This window comes from Xylocopa sonorina, chromosome 14 (assembly GCF_050948175.1).
Source record: "Xylocopa sonorina isolate GNS202 chromosome 14, iyXylSono1_principal, whole genome shotgun sequence".
Classification (NCBI taxonomy): Eukaryota; Metazoa; Arthropoda; class Insecta; order Hymenoptera; family Apidae; genus Xylocopa; species Xylocopa sonorina.
This window is the reverse complement of record NC_135206.1, coordinates 1,704,033-1,728,955: the sequence shown is the minus strand read 5'-3', so window position 1 is coordinate 1,728,955 and position 24,923 is coordinate 1,704,033. Positions and strand designations below refer to the sequence as shown.

Here is a 24,923-nt window from a genome sequence, read left to right as displayed (position 1 = left end):
GATATTCCTTTTACATCGGCCTAATAATATTTTTGATCAAAATAAAAAGCAGATTCTAAGCTTTAAAATGATCTATATGACAATATTAATTATAAAATTTCAGAAAATTTCTCAGATGAAGTTCAATTATATAAAAATCGATATTCCTTTTGTATCGACCTAATAATATTTTCAATCAAAATAAAGAGCAGATTTGAAGCTTTTAATTTTATCACTAATTTAATTTAAATTATTATTTTTTCCTCAATTTAATTTTTTTCTGAATTTAATGAAAATTATTATTTTTTCTTTGATTTAATTGCAATTATTATTATTACTTAGAAACATTTGAAATAAGCTTTAAAATGATGTATATTATACGCTCTTCATGTATGAATGGTCATTTTTCTCAGTAATGCACTTACATCACTTTCAAAGAAACTTCTGTACACGAATTCATTATTAAACATCTCAGCCTGAGAAAACTCCAAAAACACAGAAGCTTCGAAAGCTCAGAAAGCTTAGAAAACTTCGAGAACTCAAAAAAGCTACTAAAACTCAGAAAACTTAGCAACATTAAGAAGATTCTAGAGTTCAGAAAGCATTAAAAATTCAGAAGACTCAGAAGCTTTGGAAGCTAAGAAAACTTCGACAGCTCAAAAAGCGCCTAGAGCTCAGAAAACTTAGAAAACTCAGAAGATTCTAGAGCCCAAGAAGCTCAACAAAACTTTGGGAGCTCAGAAAGCACTGGAAGTTCAGAAAAACCAGAAGCTTCGAAAGTTCAGAAAACTCATAAGCTTGAAAGCTAAGAAACCATCGAGAGCTCAGAAAGCTTTGAAAGTTCAGAAAACTCATAAGCTTGAAAGCTAAAAAACTTTCGAGTAAAAAACCTTCAGAAAACTTTGAAAGCTCAGAAAACTCAGAAACTTTGAAAGCTTACAGAGCTCAGAAAGCTTTGAACGTTCAAAAAACTCAGAAGCTTCAAAAGCTCAGAAAGTTCAGTAAACTTAGAAAACTCATAAAACTCAAATCTTCAAAAACTAATAAAGCTAAAAAATGAACTATAGAAACTTTGCACTATAATTTCTGAACTAAACTGTACTTACACCAGTTTAAAACTAATTATATTTGTAATTCCATTAATTACGTACATTTAAAACTGTTTATCACGTTCCCTGCTAAATCGTTTTTTTAAAACTTTCCATTCAGTTCCATTTGCAATTGTATTGTTTTATTCCTGGCGTATGTCTTATAATAATTAAAATAGTACAAAAATCATAATTATCAAGAAAAGTGTGTATCGTTTAAAATGTATAACATAACAAACCAATAAATTTATTTTTATAGGAATTTGTTCGACAAACACCTGAACGTTACTCTACCAAGCTAGTTGCATTTTCACATATAATTTTTTTCTATCATGTCTATATTAATTCAAAATAAAACATTTGAATTGAAATTAAGTTCGCATAGAATTACAGAGGAATATTACGGTGAACTTTGTTAAAACATATAATCAACGCATAAGTGTGGTTTATCCACGCAACTATCGCAGAATGTTGCAACTTTTACAGTACAGTTTCTTGCCAATTGGGAATTTAAATTTTTAACATTTCTTTCGTAACAAATTAATTAATTTGCAGTGCCTTCTTATCTGAATAAATGACTGATCGAAACACGAGAAGTGGAGTTAAAACAAATTCCGGTCAAAAAGATTGACCATCACGCCTCATGATCAAATGAACGTACCAGAAATAGTATTAAAGATGCCCATAAAAAGATTGCATAAGGAAGTTTTAAAGGACTCTTCATTCTACAATGAAAGCGCCATCCTGCTGTATGGATGTATAAAAATTACATACTTTGTAGCATAGAAGCTGATAAGCAATATTGCAATGTATGGAAATTTACAGCTTACTTTGAAACGTTGAACTCAGAAGAGCCATCGCATTGAATAGAACTTTAGAAATCAATTTCTTCGACACGTAGACACTTATAAGCGCCATCCAGTTGCATGGAACTGTAGAAATTGTATTTCTTGAAATATAAAAGTAAATAAGCATTATTACGTTGCATAGAACTTTAAAACTTACTTACATTGAAACGTTGAACGTAGATTAGAACATCGCGTTGCATAGAACTTTAGAAATCAATTATTTTGACACGTAAACACTTATAAGCGACATCCAGTTGCATGAAACTGTAGAAATTGTATTTCGTGAAATGTAAAAGTAGATAAGCATTATTACGTTGCATAGAACTTTAAAACTTACTTACATTGAAACGTTGAACGTAGATTAGAACATCGCGTTGCATAGAACTTTAGAAATCAATTTCTTCGACACGTAGACACTTATAAGCGCCATCCAGTTGCATGGAACTGTAGAAATTGTATTTCTTGAAATATAAAAGTAAATAAGCATTATTACGTTGCATAGAACTTTAAAACTTACTTACATTGAAACGTTGAACGTAGATTAGAACATCGCGTTGCATAGAACTTTAGAAATCAATTATTTTGACACGTAGACACTTATAAGCGCCATCCAGTTGCACGGAACTGTAGAAATTGTATTTCGTGAAATGTAAAAGTAGATAAGCATTATTACGTTGCATAGAACTTAAAAAACCTACATTGTAACGTTGAACTTAGAAGAGCCATCACATTGAATAGAACGTTAGAACTCAATTATTTTGATACGTAGACACTTATAAGCGCCATCTAGTTTCATGGAGCTGTAGAAATTAAATACCTTGAAGTGTGGAAGCTGATAAGTGATAACTATTGCGTTTTATAGAATTTTACAGCTTACTTACTTACGTATAATGATAATACCAAATGGCTTAAACGCAAAGTTCTCTTTCTGAAAAGTTCTGAAAGAGTAAAACAGCCAACATGTTTATAACAATTGCATTTATTATTATCATAACTAACGTTTTTTCAAAAATGCTCTTACACAACTTTCAAGGAAGACTCTTGGCTCGTACATATTAGACAAGTATACATCTTGTTTTCTGTTTACAGCTCCGTTTCTCGATCGATGAGTAACGTGATTGGGCAACACGTGAGTTTGTCGTCGACTGCTCTGGAAGGTGCTGTGGGATTGTCGTCCAAGAGAAGAACTGGCTTCGACCCAAGCGAGCCGATTTACACGGATCCATCGTTGTTCGAAGCAGCTCGTTGCTCCTCCCCAAAACCAGTTCTCGATGATAATTTCCATCTGATGTGAAGATCGATTCTCTTGTTCGTTTGCTCTTATCGGTCGACTGTGGATGTTTATACGATTCGAAATAATAGAAAGGCGTTAGAACAGCAGTAAATGCTGGAGACGTAAGACACATTGGGATCGAAAGTTCGTAGAAATTTGATCTATGATTGCTTGTCTTATCTCGATATGCAATTTAAAGGAAACGTAGAAATTATCTTTTAGAATTTATTTTTAATTTAAAGCTTCGAAAGTTCATAAGCTTTGGAAGCTAAGAAAATTTGGAAAACTTCGAAAGCTTTGAGAGCTCAGAAAGCACGCTTGGGAGTTTAGAAAGCTTTGAGAACTCAGAAAGCAGGCTTTTAGAAGTCAGAAAGCTTTGGGAGCTCAGAAAGTAAGCTCTTAGAACTCAGAAAGCTTTGAAGCTCAGAAAGTAAGCTTTGAAAATTCAGAAAGCAAGCTTTGGGAGCTCAGAAAGTTTTGAGAGTTCAGAAAGCAAGCTTTGAGAGCTTAGAAAGTAAGCTTTGAGAGTTCTGAAAGCAAGCTTTAAGAATTCAGAAAGCTTTAAGTGCTCAGAAATCAAGCTTTGAGAGCTCAGAAAGCTTTGAAAGCTCAGAAAGCAGGTTTCTAGAACTCAGAAAATTATGAGAGCTCAGAAAGTAAGCTTTTAGAGCTCAGAAAGCAAGCTTTGAGAGATCAGGAAGCTTTGAGAGCTCAGAAAGTAATCTTTTAGAATTCAGAAAGTTTTAAAACTCAGAAATTAAGCTTTTAGAACTCTAGAAAGCTTTGAAGCTTAGAAAGTAAGCTTTGAGAGTTCAGAAAGCAGGCTTTGAGAGCTCAGAAAGTTTTGAGAGTTCAGAAAGCAAGCTTTGGGAGCTCAGAAAGCAAGCTTTGAGAGATCAGGAAGCTTTGAGAGCTCAGAAAGTAATCTTTTAGAATTCAGAAAGTTTTGAAGCTCAGAAATTAAGCTTTTAGAACTCCAGAAAGCTTTGAAGCTTAGAAAGTAAGCTTTGAGAGTTCAGAAAGCAGGCTTTGAGAGCTCAGAAAGTTTTGAGAGTTCAGAAAGCAAGCTTTGGGAGCTCAGAAAGTTTTGAGAGTTCAGAAAGCAAGCTTTGAGAGATCAGAAAGCTTTGAGTGCTCAAAGAGCTCATCAACTTTAAAAGCTAAGTTTCACTCATTTCCAATGAAATCAGTTTGTTTAGTGACTGAATATATTTCTTAACGATACGAGTTTACATAAATATCCACAGTTTACTTATTGTTAATTTAATACACTCGAAAGTGAAGAGCGAGAAACAGAAATTTCGATTGATTCTGTTATATCATAATAAGGAGAAAATATAGATATATCTGCATTTAATTAATAAACGATCAGAAAATTCATGTTTCACCAGAATTTCTAATAGAGTCATCAATCTCAGCGACAACAATTGAAAATTTGATCGTCCACGCTGTATTTTTGAATAACTTTCATTCTGACCAACAAACATGCGGTACTTGTTATCTTTTAGTAATCTAAACGTTTTGTTATTGCTTCTCCCTTCTTTCGTTCGTTTCTCTTTAGTAATTTCAAACAGAGTACTAGTCAAAACTACTACTGGCCACTGCCAACTGCTACTGCCAAGTCGATAATAGTTTCTGAAAATTTATATAAAAAAAGAAACCAAAAATAACTTGCATTGTATTATTGTACCGTGATCATCTGTTAACGCGTTCTTTAAGCAACAGAATTCGTGTGTAATTTTTCTAACAATTAGATATAATAGAAATTTATTCTTAATTTCTCTAACAATTAGATATAATAGAATATTTGAGATATAATAGAAAAATGTGAGATATAATAGAAAAACAATTTTTTACATTTCTTTTTTCTGACAACAGAAATGAAAATTTTGAACAAAAAATAAAAACGTTCAATCCATTACAAAAACAAATTGCTAAAGCTTGAAAGCTATTTCTGTTTACCAAAATCTACTCACGCGTACAGGTTTAAAAAATAAGAAAAAAATAAATAAACATGTTTTAATTTTTTTTATAGATATTATTTTAACTTTACTTAGTTAAAGCTAGATTGATTTTAAAAACGTAATAAGGTTTTACATACGCGATTCTCTAAATATATAAAAATATTAAAAAGTTTAAAATATATACATGTATCACTACAAAAAGTCTACGAATAATTGCAATGAATATTAAACTGTACAAAATGCATTAACATGTCGTAACAACAACAAGAACTTTTTTATAACTTTATTCTTTAAGTAAATAATGTTCACTGTTAGAAAATACGATCTATAAATTTTGTGGTTTATAATTTTGTATATGTTTGGTGATGTTCAAAACTTTTTACTTTTCCTTCAAATTAAAGAAAAACTTCAGAACTTTTTTTTCCTCTGCATGATTTTTGCGAGTAATTTTCCATGTTCCTAATTCTAACTACAATAATCCTCCCTTCAATCAAATTTTCTGTAATACTCAATTCAATAATTGCAAAAATTGCAAATTTTCTATAACATTACATTAGTAATGTAAAAATTGCAAATTTTCTATAACATTGAATTCAATAATTGCAAAAATTGCAAATTTGCTATAACATTAAACCTAATAATTGCAAAAACTCCAAATTTTTTATAACATTAAATTTAATAATTGCAAAAATTGCAAATTTTCTATAAAATTACATTTAATAATTGCAAAAATTGCAAATTTTCTATAAAATTACGTTTAATAATTGCAAAAATTGCAAATTTTCTGTAACATTAAATTTAATAATTGTAGGTATTAATGGGCATTTTCAAATTTTTATTATGACTTTAAAGTATTGTCAGAAAAATAAAAGTGTTTTTAAAACTAGATGTTAAAAAATGTTCAGTGAGTCATAAGTAGCAATACAGAATTACAGGCGTTTGTTTATTATGATTTCAACTGTAGTTAGAAAGAAATTACTATAATAATAAAAAGATATAACAGAAATTGAATATTGCCTATTATTGTATATTTCATCGAAGAGAGAAAAAATATATTCAAACTTCATAATCAATTTTATTCATGTATATACATATTTTTGCATAATCTATGATATTTTATAACCATAATCTATAATCTATTTTATTTATACACTTATGTGCCCATATTTATGAAAGTGGTCTATGTCAAAATTGAAAAAAAATGAGTTTATCAGTTATTTCACAGCACATTATTTTAAACAATATTATTATTTTAAACAAATGAAATTTTATTCAATGCAATTTTTACGATATCATCAAAAATGAACCGCATTACATGGTGGTTGTAATTTCAAAATTATATTATTATTTCATCTAGTGTTAATTATGAAAGTGGTCTAAGTGAAAAATTTAAAGAAATTATATAATAATAAACCGATAATTTAACAAATTTTTGGTATCGAGTCATTCCTTTCTTCCGAATGACCGTGATTTTGGGTCGATAGAAATGAAAATGAAAAAAGCAAATTACTTATACAACTCTGATGCATTATTACGAATTGGTAGAAAAGTGTAGAAGAAGAAATACATTTTCTTGAAAATGTGAACCTTATAAAATGTTCTATAAAACTTCTCTAGATGATTCTGAATTCCACGTTTTGGATCTTTCACCTAAAAGAGGAAGACCAAAAATATATGGAAATATTAAGCTACTTCCATTATACACCACCACTAGACCAGTAACGAAAGAAAAACATTAAGATTTAAGAATCTTCAAAACTCGAAATGATAAAAATGGATTACTTTTTTAAAATAATTAACAAATGTTCATGAATTATCTCATTAAAATTATTGTTTCAAATAATAAAATTCATAGTTCTTTATTGCTTTAAGTCATTTATAGGACATTTAGTTAATTTTGAAAATGGTCCAAGTCAATTCAAACTTTAAAAATAACATTTTCGTATGAGATTCACAATAAATTTCCATTAATCAAGATTAAATAAAATTCTGAATAAAAAGGTCGCATAATGTAAAAATATTTTTTCATTTATTCAAATGCAATTCACTAAATATCTCGAAACAAGAAATATATGACTTAGACCACTTTCATAATTATGGGCACATATAAACTCATTAATTAAGAATATCGAACATATCAAATATAGCCTATTATTGTATATATTTCATCGAAGAGGATTCCTCTTTTTTTATTTCTCTGAGAAAAAAAGAAACAAATGGACAAGTCCATCGTCCAAATTGTAATTTCACTTTCTTCAATCTTCCTTTACCCTGTCAAGCTTGTACGTGAAAAGAAGCATCCTCAGCCTCGCCTCTTCTTTGCGATAGTGAGCCTCTTCTAATTTAATCCTGGCCTCCTCTTTCAACATCGCCGCGATATCAACTTTCATCTGCGCCTCCGACAAAGCCAACACGTGCAGTTCCTCCTCTTTGTGGTGAGACCTTTTTGTTCTGCGAGGCTGCTCGTTCACGATCGACGGGGAGACCAATGTTTGGGTTGTGTTCGATTTGAACAGCAAACGATTCTTCTCTGTTTCACCTTTGCCTAGTTGCTCGACTACAGACGAGTGCACGTCCTTCGTGTATTTACCAAAACTGTCATTTACTGGGCCACGTGGCAACGAGTTCGCTTCGATTTTACTGTTGATGGAATCTGAGGTGACAAAAAGCATTTTTCAATCAAATATAACGTTACGACGCGAGGAAATGATTTCAAAAATAGATTAACAAGTGTATTTTCATTCATTTGCATTCCTGTGGATGTTAGCAATATGAACTATTACTGAGATAACAATTTTTAATAAATGAAAAGGAAATTTGCTATTGATAGGAAACGTTAGTAATGTTATACAAATTATTGCTAAGATAGTAACCTTCAAGATTGGAAATTCTCTATTGCTACGAAAAGTTAGCAATAGAAACTATTGCTAAGATTGCATTCATTTGGCTTGTTTTTAGATATTAGCAATAGAAAATATTGCTAAGCACAGCAATCTTTGAGATTGGAAATTTTCTGTTATTAGGGAAAGTTTACAATTATTTCTATTGTTAATCAGTTAATTGTGGAATTTAGTTTCAAAAGATCAGCACAGGGTGCGGATTTAAAAACAAGCAACGACGTGTATACACGTCGAACGCAGGGCAAATGGTACATTCTACGAAAAACGAGGAAGGATTACATTTTTATTCGCCAAGAAAACTAACAATTCGTTTCTCAATACATTATTCTTACTAAAAGCTTGAAAATTGTCAAAAAATAATAAAATACAGAAACAAGAAAAATTGAAGATAGCATGAATAAACAAGAAAAATATGAAAATAGTTTGCAAAATTTCGAGCTATCTATGCGTGATATGTTTCAAAGCACGGTACTACGCAAAGTACGACTTCACAGGTCGTACATCACAACTTTGTTTCCTTGCGTTTTCCATTTTTCGAGCAAACGGCACATCTTTGGAGAGGATTTGGTTTTGGCGGATGTGACCCTCGAAGAGTTCTGGGCATTTCTTGCTGTCATCATCAACATGGGGACAATGCCGTTGGCCAATTTGCAAGAATATTGGTCGAAGAATGCCGTTAGTTATATTCCTTTTTATGCGGATACATTCATCAGAGATAGATTCAGCCAAATCTTCTGGATGCTTCATCTAAAATCCATCCCAACAAGCAACACCAATCCACGAACGCGCCTACAACGCGTAAGTTGTTTTCTGGAATATGTCAGCTCTAAGTTTTTGGACTATTTCATCCCGGGCGAACACATATGTGTGGACGAATGAACGGTAAAATTCAAGGGTCGAATTTCATTCATAGCATATAATCCGAAAAAGCCGACAAAATGGGGTATCAGAGTTTATGCTCTAGCTGACTCAAAAACTGGCTACATTTGTTGCATTTTGCCGTATTATGGATCACTCATCACAGAGCTCTTGGTCAGACCCGATTTACCAGTATCAACACGAATCCCGTGGTATTCACTTATACCAAATGTTGTTGGAGAAAATTCCAGGTGCTCAGGGGCACCATATGTACACAGACCGCTACTACACTAGTTGTATCATAGCTCAAGAATTATCCAAACTGATCTTACCGGAACAATTTTGACAAACAGGAAAGAATTGGCCAAAGAAATAAAAAAAAGCCTAATTTTTCGAAAACACTCACGGTCGCGTATCGACAAGGCAAGACGTTAATTTTAGGGTGGAAAGACGAGAGGGTTGTCACCTGTTTAACTACGAGGGATGACGACGGTCAGAAGAATTTCTCGAGGTGGTGTCGATATCATGGTCAAGAAACCCAATGTGGTACACTGAATTATATAAAATATATGGGTGGTGTTGATCTGGCGGACCAATATGCGTCAACATATTGTTTTTTGCGAAAATCGCTCAAATGGTGGCGCAAGCTTTTTTTTTGGAGCATGGAAATTTCCCTCATCAATTCGTACATTTTGTACAAACAAGAAAAGATCAAGAAAGGGGAAAAGCCGCTGAGCCATCTGCGGTATGTCAAAACACTCGTGGAACAATTGAGAGGACTGCATCGCCAGTAAGCATCTACGTCACATTCGGATGAAATCCGACTTAACGGGAAGCTCCACATAATGGTAAAAGGGCCAAAAAGGGACTGCAAAGTTTGTTCTGACCGTAGCACGCCTGGAAGTAGGCGAAAAGTCACGTATTACTGCGATACGTGTCCTGAGAAACCTAGGGGATGCACCTAGGACACTGTTTTATAAAATATCACACCAAAACTAATTACAGAGTGTAATATGTAACAAAGTTTGTTGTTTTCAACATATAAATGTATAAACTGGTGAAATTTTATTATTCGTATACGTTTGTTTATTTATAAATGTTTTTAAAGTATTTGTAAAGTGTTCCCAGAATTTGGCCGACACCGTCTCGAGTTGCTGATTAGCGCAAGCGAAAAAGGCCTCGAGTGCAGAGGGTTACTATCGCACACCGTTTTTCTTTTTCTACCATACTCTCCATACGAAGTACACAGCGGTCGCATTGGTAATATAAAGGGAACATACCATCAAATAATATTCTTATTACATTTTATTGAGATTTAGAGTTTTTATAGTGAATGGTAATTTTTTATTTTACACGACGAGTATACACGTCGAACGCACTACACGTTGAGTGCCACGCGGTTTTATAGCGACTTCCCCGTCAGGCCGCGTGCACAGATACCTTGGTACAGCAATGTTATTTCTTAGCCCTCAGAATGTCAGTTCAAGATTCAGAAAGTGACAATAGCGAAATTATCTTTGCTAGAAGGCGGCATAGAGTGCGCATTGTTTCTTCATCAGAGGAAGAAGAAGAAAGGGAAAGAATTTTTACCTTTACTATCATATTTTATACTGTCAGTCACTGGTGACTAGCAATTCACCAGTCACTGGTGAAGATAGCAATATTTGAGATTAGACATTTTCTGTTACTAGGGAAAGTTAGCAATAGATACAGTAAAACCTGTTTTTGTGCGGTGGACCCCATAAAAGAAATCGTAGAAAAAAGTATTTGGAAATTTTACTAATATTTGCATATAATAAACAACTTTGTACGATATACCACCTAAAATCCTTTTTATGCGGCAGACAGGGACCGCATAAAAAAAGTCGCACTTAGAAAACACATCAATTATTTACAAAATAGATGAGAGAATACTTTCCATTAAATGAAATAATTAAATTATACCTGGAAAAATTGTAGAAATATTTTATTCTTCATTGTACATACACATGGAGAAGTTTTCAAGTTCCATTAAATAGTTTGCTGCTACTCGTCGTAATCCAAAACGCGCATCTTCTTCTGACGAATTGGTCTAAAATCGCTTTCGTCGCTTGAAGATAGGATTTTAATTGATTTGTTTTTTGGTACTATGATGAGCAAAGCATCGCGAAGTCCAGATATATCGTCGTCAATAAGACCACGTGATCAGAGCTCGTCCACACATGTATATGTACATTGATAGGAAACATTAAACTGGTGCCAATACTGCTGAGATTCATATACCGCATAAAAATAAATCGCACGAAAAAAGTCGCACACAAACAGATTTTACTGTAATTATAATTAAAAATTTATAGAATATCATTATATTAATGATCTTCCATCAATAATAGATGAAATTTTATAAAAAGAATGATGCAAGATTTTATCTATCAATAATATTTACAATAATATTTTAACTATCAATAATAGATGAAATTTTATAATTAGAATGACGTGAAATTTTTTTACAGTTTTAAAAGACTTAATTATTTTATTATGTTTTAATAAAAACAGAGAAAACTGGAAAATTGTGAGTATATAAAGTGTTTTTAGATAACTTTTGAAACTTAATATGGTGAGAAGAATTTTTTTAAATGGAAAGCAAAAGGGTAAATTAAAAACAGATTGGAAAAAAAGAGATGGAAGCATGGAAATTTCTGGAAATTTGTAACTTTACTTTATGTAAAATTCATATTTAGAAGAAGAATTTTAGTATCAGTTTTTTTTCTCATCGACGCAGCGTAGAATAATTAATAAAATTACAAATAATCCTTAAAATAAAGGGAAATATGATAGACATGTATTGCAAACATTGTTCTTATCCAAAAATAGTCTATTTTCAAAATTTCCCCCAAACAAAGTGTAACAGATTTTTTAAAATAAGGAGATCCAATTTGTTAAATATTTCACGTGAAATATATAAGAAATGCAAGAAATAAGAAATGTTAAAAACAAGGTATGTAAGAAATAAGAAATGTAAGAAATAAGAAATCTAAAAAAATGGGAAATCTAAGAAATAGGAAATCTAAGAAATAAGAAATCTAAAAAAATGGGAAATCTAAGAAATAAGAAATCTAAAAAGATGAGAAATCTAAGAAATAAGAAATTTAAAAAAATGGGAAATCTAAGAAATAAGAAATTTAAAAAAATGGGAAATCTAAGAAATAAGAAATTTAAAAAAATGGGAAATCTAAGAAATAAGAAATCTAAAAAGATGGAAAATCTAAGAAATAAGAAGTCTAAGAAATAAAAAATGTAAGAAATAAAAAAACTTAAAAGTAAATTATAAAATGTATAAAGCAAAATATGGGGTGGAAGATGCGGAAATGAAAATAAAAGGAAACCAGTTTGTTTTCTATATTTCTATAATTACCTTCGTCTTTCAAAATTTGGTTTGATGGTTTCACAGTGCAGACACTTTGCAACGTAAACGGTTCAGATTCTTTTGGTTCGAACACGACGTTCGGTGGTAGGCCTACAGTTCCAGTGGGCATAGGCAGTTCCAGCATAGAATTTCCATTATCCCAACTTTTCGACTTCGCGCGATCTTTAGACAGATGACAAAAACTTTTCGAAATGCCGCTATAAAGAAAAATGTTCAGATATAATGTATTTAAAGTGAAAGGATATTTAATAGCTATATATTGTTGGATTATTTCAACATGTTAACGTAGAAACTGTGAAAATTTAGTCTATAAATACAATGTAAGTATAACTTTAACTCTCAAAACTTCAGAGTTCAAAACTTAACTAAAAAAAAACCTTCAAATCTCAGAGTTTCAAATTCTCAAAGCTTCAACTGTCAGAACTTCAACTCTCCAAGCTTTAGAGCACAAAACTTCAGATCTCAGAGCTTCAACTCTCAAAGCTTCAAACCTCAGAACGTCAGATCTTAAAGCTTCAACTCCCAGAGTTTCAAAGTTCAGAACTTTAACTTTCAGAACTTCATAGTTCTGAGCTTCAACTCTCAGAGGCTTCAAAGTTCAGAACTTCAGAGTTCTTAACTTCAACTCTCAGAACTTCAAAGCTCAAAACATCAACTCTGAGAGCTTCAACTCTCAAAGCTTCAATGCTCAGAGCTTCAGAGCTCAAAACTTCAGATCTCAGATCTTCAACTCTCAAAACTTCAAAGCTCAGAGCCTCAGGTCTTAGAGCTTCGACTCTCAGAACTTGGAAACGAAAATGGAAAAATTCTCTTGCTAGAAATTCTCTATGGAAATGTAAATATTCTAGAAATAAAAAATAAAAATTTCCAATGTACCTTAAATACAGAATTAAAAATTATCATCAAATTTATATTTACAAATGAAGGAAATTATAAAATGTTAGCAGAAAACTAATCACCATGTAAATAAAATAAACCCCTATTTAATTAAGGAATATTTAATCATTTTTTAAAAAGATGCAAAAAGAGAATAACGAATTTTAATTAAGAAAATTTTAATGGCTTTCTTGATGCAGTTTCGTTATACCTGTAAGGTTTGAGATTTGGGGTAATTAAAAATTATTAATTAAAAAATTATTAATTACTAAATTATTAATTGCAAACTTATTAATTATAAAATTGTTAATTTCAAAATGATTAATTATAAAATTATTAATTATAAAATTATTAATTATAAATTTTCGCAATGGGTCACTAGGTGACCCACAGGTCATAGGTTGCTGATCACTGCTCTAAAATCTCTCAATAAGCGTTGCACTCGACTCCCTCGAATCTATTTAACCAAAAATCCAACAAAATTTTCTTTTTACACATATTTACTTCATTTTACAGAATTACAAAAAAGAAGCAACAAATTCCCTGCAGTAACAACATTTTTGTTAATTTTAATCACGAGGCGTCACTGAAACTGTTATCTGCATGTATTAAAACTGTTTCAACATTGGTAAATATTAATTACCAAAATCTGTTCACGATAAAATCATTTGTTATGTTTATAAAAAATGTATATAAAAAATTATATAAATTATATAAAAATTATATAAAATTTATTATATAAAATTATATAAAAAATTATATAAAAAAAACGTGCTTGTATTTTGGCTGCACGTTTACAAATTTTTCGAGAGCGGCGGAAAATGAAAGGAAGAAATGTTAGAAAACGTTTGAGCGATAGCGAGAAATCATATACCAGCGTTTCAAAAAAAAAAAAAAAAATATTCAATAAAATTGGCTTTTGAAGCCTTCGAAAATTTATTTTTAAATTTATTTATTTATTTGCACTGTACTAATTCTTGCTGATTAATCATTTTATGCTAATCGTTATATTTAGATTGGAATTTTCAGCTTCAGTTGCCAGGATCCCTTTGAAGTGCTACTTGATGACGGGCACGATGATTCCTTTACAAATTTACAAGATTTTTTTCGCAATCTGATGTTCTACTGTGAGACTTAAATATCTTAAAGCTTCTATTTTTCATTTTAGGACATAATGCATTAACTATTGCATTCATTCCATTAAATATATGAACCGTTTATTTTGAAAGTGGTGCAAGTCCATTTTCTTTTGTTTCGAGAAAATTGAACGTTAGCAGATCTGACAATTAAAAAATATAGGTTAATTACGCGAAGCATGGGAATGTTTGTACTAATTTATCAATATGTAATTTGATTATATAAATTTCATTTAGGCGAATTTAACTAAAGTAATTGACGATTTCCAGGCTGCAAATGGACATACATCATTTTCATAATTAGTCAATTGTAAATATCATTTAATTTCAATTTTGAAGTAACAAATATTACTCAAAAAAGTATATCTCGTATTAATCCAATTTTGTTTATAAATGGTAACAAGAAATAAAATAGGATTAGCATTTTTTATTATGAACGTCAATTATATTTATATATTGTTAATCTTGTGGCAGTGTTCTGAAATATTCATGATGCACAGAAGGTATATAAGGTAACAGCTGCTGCATATCCTTATATTTTTCGAAAACAATAGGCTTGGCATCGTGACACAACATTTAAATCGAACAAAAGCATTGGCATTTTTTAAGAGATTAAATACTAACTGATTATAAAGCAAAAAGTTTTAAGATATTAAATACTAACTGGCTATAAAGCAAAAAGTTTTAAGATATTAAATACTAACTGGTTATAAAGCAAACAGTTTTAAGATATTAAATACTAACTGGTTATAAAGCAAACAGTTTTAAGATATAAAATACTAACTGGTTATAAAGCAAAAAGTTTACACTGAATTAAGCATCAATTACGTAAGTATATTTCATTTTTGTTTAAAAGGGACTTACACTACATTCAAAATAAACGGTCCATAATGTAATACGTACCGTAATTTCTTCTCCTCTCGATTACGTTTGCACGCTTTCATATTCTCCCAGCAACGTCGCAATTGCACAGCCGAACGGACACCCTGTGGGCCGACCATCGAGTTATACTCGTTGGCCAACTGAGACCATGCTGATTTCCGTTTGTACATCGATATTGGGTCCGACTTTTTGTCCTCGATATCTTCGTACTTGTTTATCAAGGCTATCAGGATCTCCCTTTCCTCGAAGCTGTACGTCTTGCGAGTGCTTTTCAGCGTCGACGAGGCCATTTTAGTATAGAAAAAATGCTACACTCTCGCGACGGCCTTCCACTGTTTGTTTATTCCCCCTAATCTGATTTATGTCGCGCCGAAAGCTTTGTACATGCGTACGACACGATTCGAAAAACAGCTCGACAAAGGATTCTAAACCTGTACTCAAAAACTGTTGGTTTTCATTGACAATCAAATACAAAAATTAAGCTCTTATCCTCGAGTGAGAAGACATGGCATTTCTGTTCAGATATATGTTTCTATGAAAGGCGATGGGATTAGTAATCGATGCTTGAGGTCATCGGGTCTACGTGTTTTAATTTTAGTTCAGTTCTCTATTTTGCGCTTTGGAAATTTTATGTTTAGATAATTTACGCTTAGAAAACTTACGCGCAGAAGTTTTGCGCTTGGAAAGTTCAAGCTGAGAAATCTTGCGCTTGGAATGTTCAAGTTAAGAAATCTTGCGTTTAGAAATTTTACGCTTAGAAAACTTACGCGTAGAAATTTCGAGCTTAGAATTCTTACGCGTGGAATGTTCAAGTTAAGAAATCTTGCGCTTAGAAATTTTACGCTTAGAAAACTTACGCGTAGAAATTTCGAGCTTAGAATTCTTACGCGTGGAATGTTCAAGTTAAGAAATCTTGCGTTTAGAAATTTTACGCTTAGAAAACTTATGCGTAGAAATTTCAAACTTAGAAGTTTTGCGCTTGGAAAGCTCAAGCTGAGAAATCTTGCGCTTTTGAAATTTTATGTTTAGAAATTTTGCGCTTGGAAAATTCAAGCTGAGAAATCTTGCGTTTAGAAATTTTACGCTTAGAAAACTTACGCGTAGAAATTTCAAGCTTAGAAGTTTTGCACTTGGAATGTTCAAGCTGAGAAATCTTGCGCTTAGAAATTTTACATTTAAAAAACTTACGCTCTGAAATTTTGCGCTTTTGAAATTTTGTTTGGAAAAATTTACGCTTAGAAATTTTGAGCTTGGAAAGTTCAAGCTGAGAAATCTTGCACTTAGAAATTTTACGCTTAGAAAACTTGTACGTAGAAATTTCAAGCTTAGAAGTCTTGCACTTGGAATGTTCAAGCTGAGAAATCTTGCGCTTAGAAATTTTACATTTAAAAAACTTACGCTCTGAAATTTTGCGCTTTTGAAATTTTATGTTTAGAAAAATTTACGCTTAGAAATTTTGGGCTTGGAAAGTTCAAGCTGAGAAATCTTGCACTTAGAAATTTTACGCTTAGAAAACTTGTACGTAGAAATTTCAAGCTTAGAAGTCTTGCGCTTGGAATGTTCAAACTAAGAAATCTGCACTTAGAAATTTTACGCTTAAAAAATTTACGCATAGAAATTTTGGTACTTTTATGCAAATAAATATAAGTACCAATCCATATGGTGATTATTGCATTATAATTTTAGTTAATATTATCTATATGGTGAGAAATTGCCGAAGTTTGCTTTTTAATTATGTCCCATGTAAAGAGATAAGCGTCGCATGAAAGAAGCGATTAACTCTCAGACAATAAAAACTGTCAAAATTATTTATAACAGTTAAAATGCCACTGACAACTGCTTGTACGACATATTTAAAACATTGAAAGAAAGACGGAATCAAGAAAAACATACAGAAAAAGAAGAATAGTCTAAATAACATTAAAGTAAAATATAGTGAATTCGGAATATACAGATCATTAAAAAGTATTTTCAAAAACAAATTCTTCTTAGTACAATAATAATTCCAGTCTTGGATGATAATAATTTTAGTAATAAGTCATAATATGTTAAGAAAAGCAGTTGTTTTGCTTGAATTTTGTGTCCACAGCCCGCGCATCGACACGAATTTTATGTTATAACTTTTAAATAAAAAGATTTCCCAGGGTAAGATTTATACCATTTAAAGAGCATAAAATGAGCTTCCTATACTGAGTTTTTTGTTAAAATCTGGCGATACTTTTTTTGGGTATAGCAAATTTTCGAAATTTTTCACTAATCCTGAAACTAAAAATATGCATAAAAAAATGACTTAAAAATTCCAAAAAAAGAAAAAATTATATATCATTCGAAAGCTTAATTTTTTGTGAGTTTTTAGCACAAAATTTAAGTCGATATCTTTTTTCAGTCAAAAGTATAGTAGTATATATATATAAAATATATTTTTTATATATTTCTCTTTGTGACACCAATTTGAATATTTTGCAATAAGAGTTATATAAATAATAAAACGACATAAATAGTTGCATTGTACATGATACATCGTTTTATCATTTATATGACTCTTATTGCAAAATATTCAAATTGATGTCAGAAAGAGAAATATATATGTATATATAAAATATAATATAATATAAATTTAAATATATATATATATATATATACACCCACAATATTCATTAACACATTGACGCATATTTCTGGCTATGCGATCGCTCTCAGAAACACATTTTTTTTTCGATTGTTAATGACTGCCAGATGAAATGAGGTATAAGTTGAATGTTTCGAAGTGAAAATTATCACATTTTACCACAATTTTTCCCAAAAAACTTATGACGGCTATAATCGTCATTTGCTCTGCATGTCATTTTTCTATTCCCCAAGCAAATGACGGCTCTAATCGTCGTAACGACTATACAGCATTTGCTCTACTAATTCATTGTATTTACTTAATTCATGAAAAAATACAGAATAAATGGTTCGTCTTCAAAGAATCAACTTTCGACTGCGTCAACTGAAATCGACTAAACTTTTGGTACGATTGCGTGATCGACTGTTATAGCAGTCATTTGTCTCTAGATACTCAAATGTTCCGAAGCGAAAAAAAAGCAACTAATATGCTGTTTGGCATGCTATCACTTTTTTTCTAGATGCGTTACTCAATCATTTAACGAGTGTATGTGTTAGTACAATTCGTACTAACGCTGTTCTTTTTTTATTGATTAAAATATGCACGACGGCTATAACCGTCATTTGCGTACATATTGTCAAGGATCTGATAGCTATAGACGTCATTTACGTCAAAGTGTTAATTGCGCGAAGGGAAGTAAATAAAAAATTTCGAAATCATTTGATTGGACGCAGCGGTCCAATATCGTGGCCAGCTCGTTCACCAGACGTAACACCTCTAGATTTCTTTACGTGGGGAACACTGAAACAGAAACTACACAAAAAAGTGCCAATTACAACTTACAACATGCAACAGCGAATTATTACAGCCTGCGCGTCGATAAGTTCTGACAGGGATGGTCATCATTTCGAACATCTACTACAAACGTATGCTTCATTTATTATCGAAACCATATTATCGCCTTTCTTTACTTTCTACAACCTTCAATGGCTTTATGTTACAGGTCGTTTAATTTGTTTTAAGATGCTCCATCGTATTACAGAAGAAAAAACATACTGATCCAATTAAAAAAATGAAGGTGACCTTTAAATGTCTGACCTGCGAACTATTACTACTAATTAACATAAATTATCATGTTTAACTTATCCTGCAAACTATTACTGCTAATTAACTTAAATTATCATGTTTAACTTATTCTACAAACTATTAGGTTGGGGAATAAGTTCATAGCGTTTTTATATTTCTTCTATTTTACAACGATTTATTTGCTGTTTGGCAAAGGGTAAGTATTCATTCGATAGAACTCTTTCTGCTGTACAAAACTATGTTAATTGTATTTTTGAGTTATTTAATTTTTTATTAGTTTTGAGGCTTACAAATGGAATACCCAGGAGGCAAAAATCAACAATTCGACACCTGATCTTCTTTGCTTTTCATTGGCGGCGTGTATGGAGGAGGTGTCATAGGCGAGTCTACAGCACGGAAATGGTTTGCAAAGTTCAAAAATGGCGACTTTGACGTCGATGACACGCCCCGCAGTGGAAAGCCTTCCGAATTCGATGAAGAACGTCTCAAATCACGTTTGAAGGAGAACGGTCGCCAAACCAGTCGTGAATTGGCGGAAAAAATGAACTGCGATCATAAAACGATTCTCAATCACCTTCATTCAATGGGATTTACCGAAAAATTGGGAGTCTGGGTGCCTCACGAGCTTGTTTAAATAAAAGTCTTCGGTAAACACACTACGAACTTATTCCCCAACCTAATATTACTACTAAAACCGTAAACATTGTCGCCTTTCTTTACTTTCTATGACCTTCAATGGCTTCATGTTACAGGTCGTTGAATTCGTTTTAAGATGCTCAATAATAATACGGAAGCAAAAACATACCAATCCATTTAAAAAAATGAAGGTGACCTTCAAATGTCCGACATACCTCCACTTTCAAAAAAACTATTTTCTCCAACAAATCGGCCTCTTTGTACTGTGCAATTCTGTATCAGCAAATATTTCTGTAAAACTTATAGTTTCGAAGATATCTGAGGTGTTAATGATTATTGCCCCACCCTGTATTTAATAAAAATTTAAATTTGTTCTTCTTCTATTACGTACATGAAAATGTATTACTTGTAATTACAAGCATATTAATATGCATATGTATATTATATGCTCTTGTTAAACTATACATTCTATAGTACGTAATATTTCATTTTTAGTGGATAAAATTATTGAAATCTGGCCATATTATTACATTTTGATCTGCAAATGGTATTTTTTTATATAATCGATTAGTTCTCTTTGGAACAGAAAAGTAATTTTGCGCTTGGAAAGTTCAAGCTGAGAAACCTTGCGCTTAGAAATTTTGCGCGCTTGGAAAGTTCAAGCTGAGAAATTTTACGCGTAGAAATTTCAAGCTTGAGAGAGAGTACAAGGCAAAGGTCACTTCCAGTGCGTGGAAATAAAGACCATTATGGAAAAATAAATCGCCATTAGTTATTTATAAAAACCATATTGTGGTACCATATATTATATTTCGTTAATTTGCAATAATCCTTATGGTAGCCATAATAGATCAGACCTTTTCTACCAGTCACGTTTAAACTTTCAAAGTTTTCGTAGACTAATCCAAGTATAAGTATCGAGGGCGTCTCTTCTAGTCCTTCCTCAATTTTCACATTTTTAAGTTAGATAAAACGTGTTCGAGTAGCTAAATTGTCAAAGTGTGAAAATATAACTTCGAGAACGTTTTCTGACAGTTTGTGATATAAATTTCCAACGAAATATGGAAAAATGTAAGTTGAAATATTCTTTCCTTTGATAGTTGAATTTTGCCTCGAAAGAAAGTGATTTTTACCATGATTTGGTAATATTCGACACATAATTCGTGACGATGTATGTAACACGTAATGATGTATTTGTTTAATAATTATTTTTGCAAGCAATTTTAAATATTTATAACATATAATATAGTTCAATAATTATGGATATTAAGTATGCTTTAAATTTTGATACCAAATAACCGTAATAGCATTTTCATACATCAATCATGAATTCTTTATGTGTTTGTAAATAGTTTATAATTTTTAGATATATTTTGCAATATATTCAAAGTTTATAATCAATTTTATTCATATATACATACTTTTGCATAATCTATGATAGTCTATAACTATAATTTTCATAGATCAATCATAAATTCTTTTATTTATATAGACATGTTTGTATAATTCTGTAATTTAAAAAAGGAAGTAATATTTTAGTGAAAAAAAACACTGGATCAAAAAAAGATGAAAAATAATGGGATAGTAAAATGAGTGTTGTTTTTTCTCAACCTGTGTTCCCCAACTAATAATGTTTTGTTTTCAGAAGATTTCGGTAAAGTCAGTGTTTGTTGCGATAAATAGTTTTAGTATTTTTTAAAGCACAGCTGCTCTAATTTTAATCACATTTTTTTCATAATATTCATGCGCGAAAGAGTAGAGTCAGTGTTTGCTTTGTAAATGGCAATAGCATTGTAGTTTTTTATTTATATAAGATTATATTTTAAGATAATATTTTTTTTATTCTTAATTTAATTTTTAATATCCGTTGCCCTGAGATTAGAGTCAATTTGCTGCCTACCTAAAGGCCTACCTAAACTACTTATCTAGCTGTGCTTCAAAAGCAAAAAATGTAAGTAATCTTTCGTACTTTACTTACAATTCCAAATTTGATAAACTTTTAATTTTTTTTAATTACTAAATTAATATACTTGCGATTGATTTATTGTAACCAATCGCAAAATTAATTTCAATAAAGTAAACTAATAATCAAGAATATTAGCAAGAACTTTCAAAGGCTAAATTATAATAATGTGATTTCTGTTTAAGCTTTTCAGCTACTTCGACGATGGATTCAACTACCACTTCTACCCTGACGACAACACTCATGATGTCCTCCTAGAAGTAAGCAACATTTCTTAATATTTTTTCATAGCTAATTCATCGTGTAGTAACACGAATTTTAATTCATAATATGACTTTCTTCAGGCATTTGCCATATCTTCGACGACTTCACTGAAGCAGCAGCAGTAGCAGCAGTTCCCTCCAGACATCAGCAGCATCCCTGATGACTTTCTTTAGATATCAGCAGCATCATCGTTCTACGATCGATGAGTCGCATGCCTTCCACCACCCTAGCTATTTTACGACCGCGAACACGTGAAACGTGTACGCATCGAAAACCCAATTACATTAAAATCCATTTATCTGATTTAGCGTTTACTCTTAGAGAATTAGTTGTATATTTGTTAAACCAGTGGAAGTACCCCCGCAATTTGTTAACTGATAATGGCACAGAATTCGTGAATAAGTCCTTAACCTGTTATTTAAGCCAATACGGGATCAAACAGACCACGGTGCCCCCATATCTTGCTCAGGCAAATCCGGTGGAGCGCGTAAATACAACATTAAAAACGATGATTATCTCTTTTGTGGGAGATGACCATCAAAATTGAGGCGTTCACGTCCCTGAACTTTGTTTCGCGCTCAACAGAGCTATGCAATCGTCCACCCAGATGACCCCTGCGGTCCTTAACTTTGGTAGAAGCCTGAGACCCGCGAAGAGCATCCTGAAGGAGTTGCCGTTGCGGTGTGTAAAGATAGAATGAAACAGCTGCCGTTAATCCATGACTGGGTGAGGAAAAACCTATCAAAAGCGGCTAGCAGGCTATTATAATCGAGGTCGCGTGCACCAAGAATACGAGGAGGGAGATTTAGTGCGCAGACGAAATAGGGTTTTATCGTTCGCTGCGCAGAGATTCGCAGCAAAGTTGGCACCCCGTTTTAAAGGCCCTTATAAAATTACCGCGAAATTATCTCCCGTCGTGTATCGAATTCGAATCCCGGGAAAAAGAACGCAACCCAAAGTCCATATCAAAGACCTGTTATCCTAACAACCACCCTTTAATCCACCAGAAACCAATGAATCTAATACTACTACACCCTCCAGACTGATTCATAAAATAAGTCCCACAAGTATAGTAGCATCTGCATAATTAACCCCCTTTTTGCTGATTGTAACGGGTATCCCGTCACATGGTATGCAACACATTGGTAAAATCTGTTGCAGAATATGGCTTATACCTCTATCATACATCAGGAAGAAATAGGAACATCATAGACAAGGTTCATCAAAGTTCATGGAATTGAAGAGGGTCAATGGAGATGTTGGGGAAGGCAAGTCGAGGTAGGTCGCCGGTATGTACAGTTTACGAAACTGTGAGTGTTAAGTGCTCTGCAAATACGGCACTCTGCGTAAGTACTCTTTTCGATTCCAATTTTCTTTCCTTTTATCCCCCCCGTCTTTTCTATCTTTATCTTAAGGGTTCGTTTGGTAAGCTAGAGGAAGGGACGATCATGAAGAAGATGTCTTTCTTTCTCTGACGGATTAGCAGATCGCGTAGCAGATCGTGGAGCAGTTGGAAGCTTGGTCAATGAAGGAGACCCCTCAATTAGATGAACAACAGAGTAGGTCCTGCGAAGAGGTGATCGCTGCCTGCTGTCCACTACGACGAAGAGAATGTTCCTTGGGATGTGAGAAGAATCTCAACCCCTCTTTAACCCCCTTAAAGAGAAGTCAAAAATTAATTAAGTTGACAATGTAGAATAAAAATGCTTTGATTAGAATCTTGTTTTTAAGAGAATAGAGTTTAAAAATTTGTCAAATATGCATGTATTTCAATTAAATTTGACTTGATTACTCCACATAAGATTTTTAAAGTCGATCTTTTTTATCAGACTTTCCGTGGTATCCACCTTAAGACGGCATCTGTATATATTGCCTGTTAGAAACTCCTCAAACAATTGGAAAAGTATGGAGCGGAAGAAGACAATTACAGGGAAGGGATTCACAGACATAATATATGAAGAATGGACAATATCTAAAGAATGGAAGAATATAATTCTAGGGAAAGAAGAAGAGGACAGGATAGACATAAACACAAGAGAAGATACGGAAGGAGAACAGGGAATGGAGATAATCATAGACAAAGTAAAGGGAATAGACACATTGCCTTAAAAAGTAATGAAAACATATGCAAAAATGCGCTCATAGACAGAATAATTATGGAATGCGGGTTTAACCCTGATAGCACTATCAAAATCTATACGGATAGGTCCAAAATTGCAGGGACGTAATCAAACGGGATAGGACTGATAATCAATGCCAATCAAGAATGGAATGAAACCTCAATAGGAATAAATAAAACAGCGATAATCTTTATCACAATAGCAATAGCAATATAAGTAGCTTTGGAAAAAATAGAAGAGTACATAATCAAAACGGAAGAAAACAGCTTTGTAATCTTAACAGACTCAAAAAGTATGTTTAGCAACATTAAGAAAACTAAAGGAAGGATGAAAAATAGGGATTCATAATTCAGCTACGAATTTAAGCTGGCACCAATTGCAAGCCTGGTTTAACGATTGCCTCCAGTCAAAATTTACAAAAATCCTCGAATTTTATGTACCGGGGTCACATATTGCCACATAATGGACATTCTATTGCCTGGGAGCCTGCCATTAAAAATGTCAAGTTCAACACTAATCTTGAACGTGAATATATACAATCGAAGCGATAATGAAATTCAAGAGTTTCGCGGAGAACGTGATCGCCAGCAAGGCAGTTGCAATTGCAATATCAATAGATATTAGGAATGCGTTCACCTCCCTTTAGTGGAGTACGATTTATAATGGCGCTCGAAAGGCACTAATTTACACGATACCTACGAAGGGTCGTGAAAAACTAATTGCACGATCGTGCGATACTCTATAAAAGTATCGACGGAACGAAGGAGAAAATAAATTGTAACGTTTCTTAGGGATCATAGGCATGTCTAGGTGGAATGTAAAAAAATTCAGTCAAGGGCCGAGTTCTTGAACAGAGAAGGAACCGTTTCCTTACTCCAAACCCCCTTGTTGCTTGTCCTTCTAACGGATGACACGTTCGCGCAGACCAATGCCAATTTTTCAAACATTGTCTTACAAAGCACAGTTTATCGAACACGGTCCTATTATTGCCAGAAGCGAAACCGACAGCACAAATCTGTGCGTCCAACAAAAAAAT

General features: G+C 32.4%; 2 protein-coding genes across 2 annotated transcripts in view; one reads left to right on the top strand and one right to left on the bottom strand.

The window, feature by feature from the left end:
- Positions 1-3,215, top strand: part of Nompa (no mechanoreceptor potential A) — a 51,737-nt gene extending 48,522 nt beyond the window's left edge. The window contains exon 19 of the mRNA XM_076906760.1: positions 3,005-3,215. Within this exon, the coding sequence (XP_076762875.1) occupies positions 3,005-3,209 (205 nt within the window). The 3' untranslated portion in view covers positions 3,210-3,215. The remainder of the gene's footprint in view (positions 1-3,004) is intronic.
- Positions 3,216-7,407: 4,192 nt separating this feature from the next.
- Positions 7,408-15,542, bottom strand: LOC143430521 (uncharacterized). Its single transcript, XM_076906837.1, has 3 exons — positions 15,232-15,542; positions 12,290-12,513; positions 7,408-7,808 (listed from the first exon to the last, which is right to left on the bottom strand). Exons 1-3 carry the CDS (start codon positions 15,498-15,500, stop codon positions 7,408-7,410), a joined length of 894 nt encoding a protein of 297 aa, XP_076762952.1. The 5' UTR covers positions 15,501-15,542.
- Between the last annotated feature and the right edge of the window lie 9,381 nt (positions 15,543-24,923).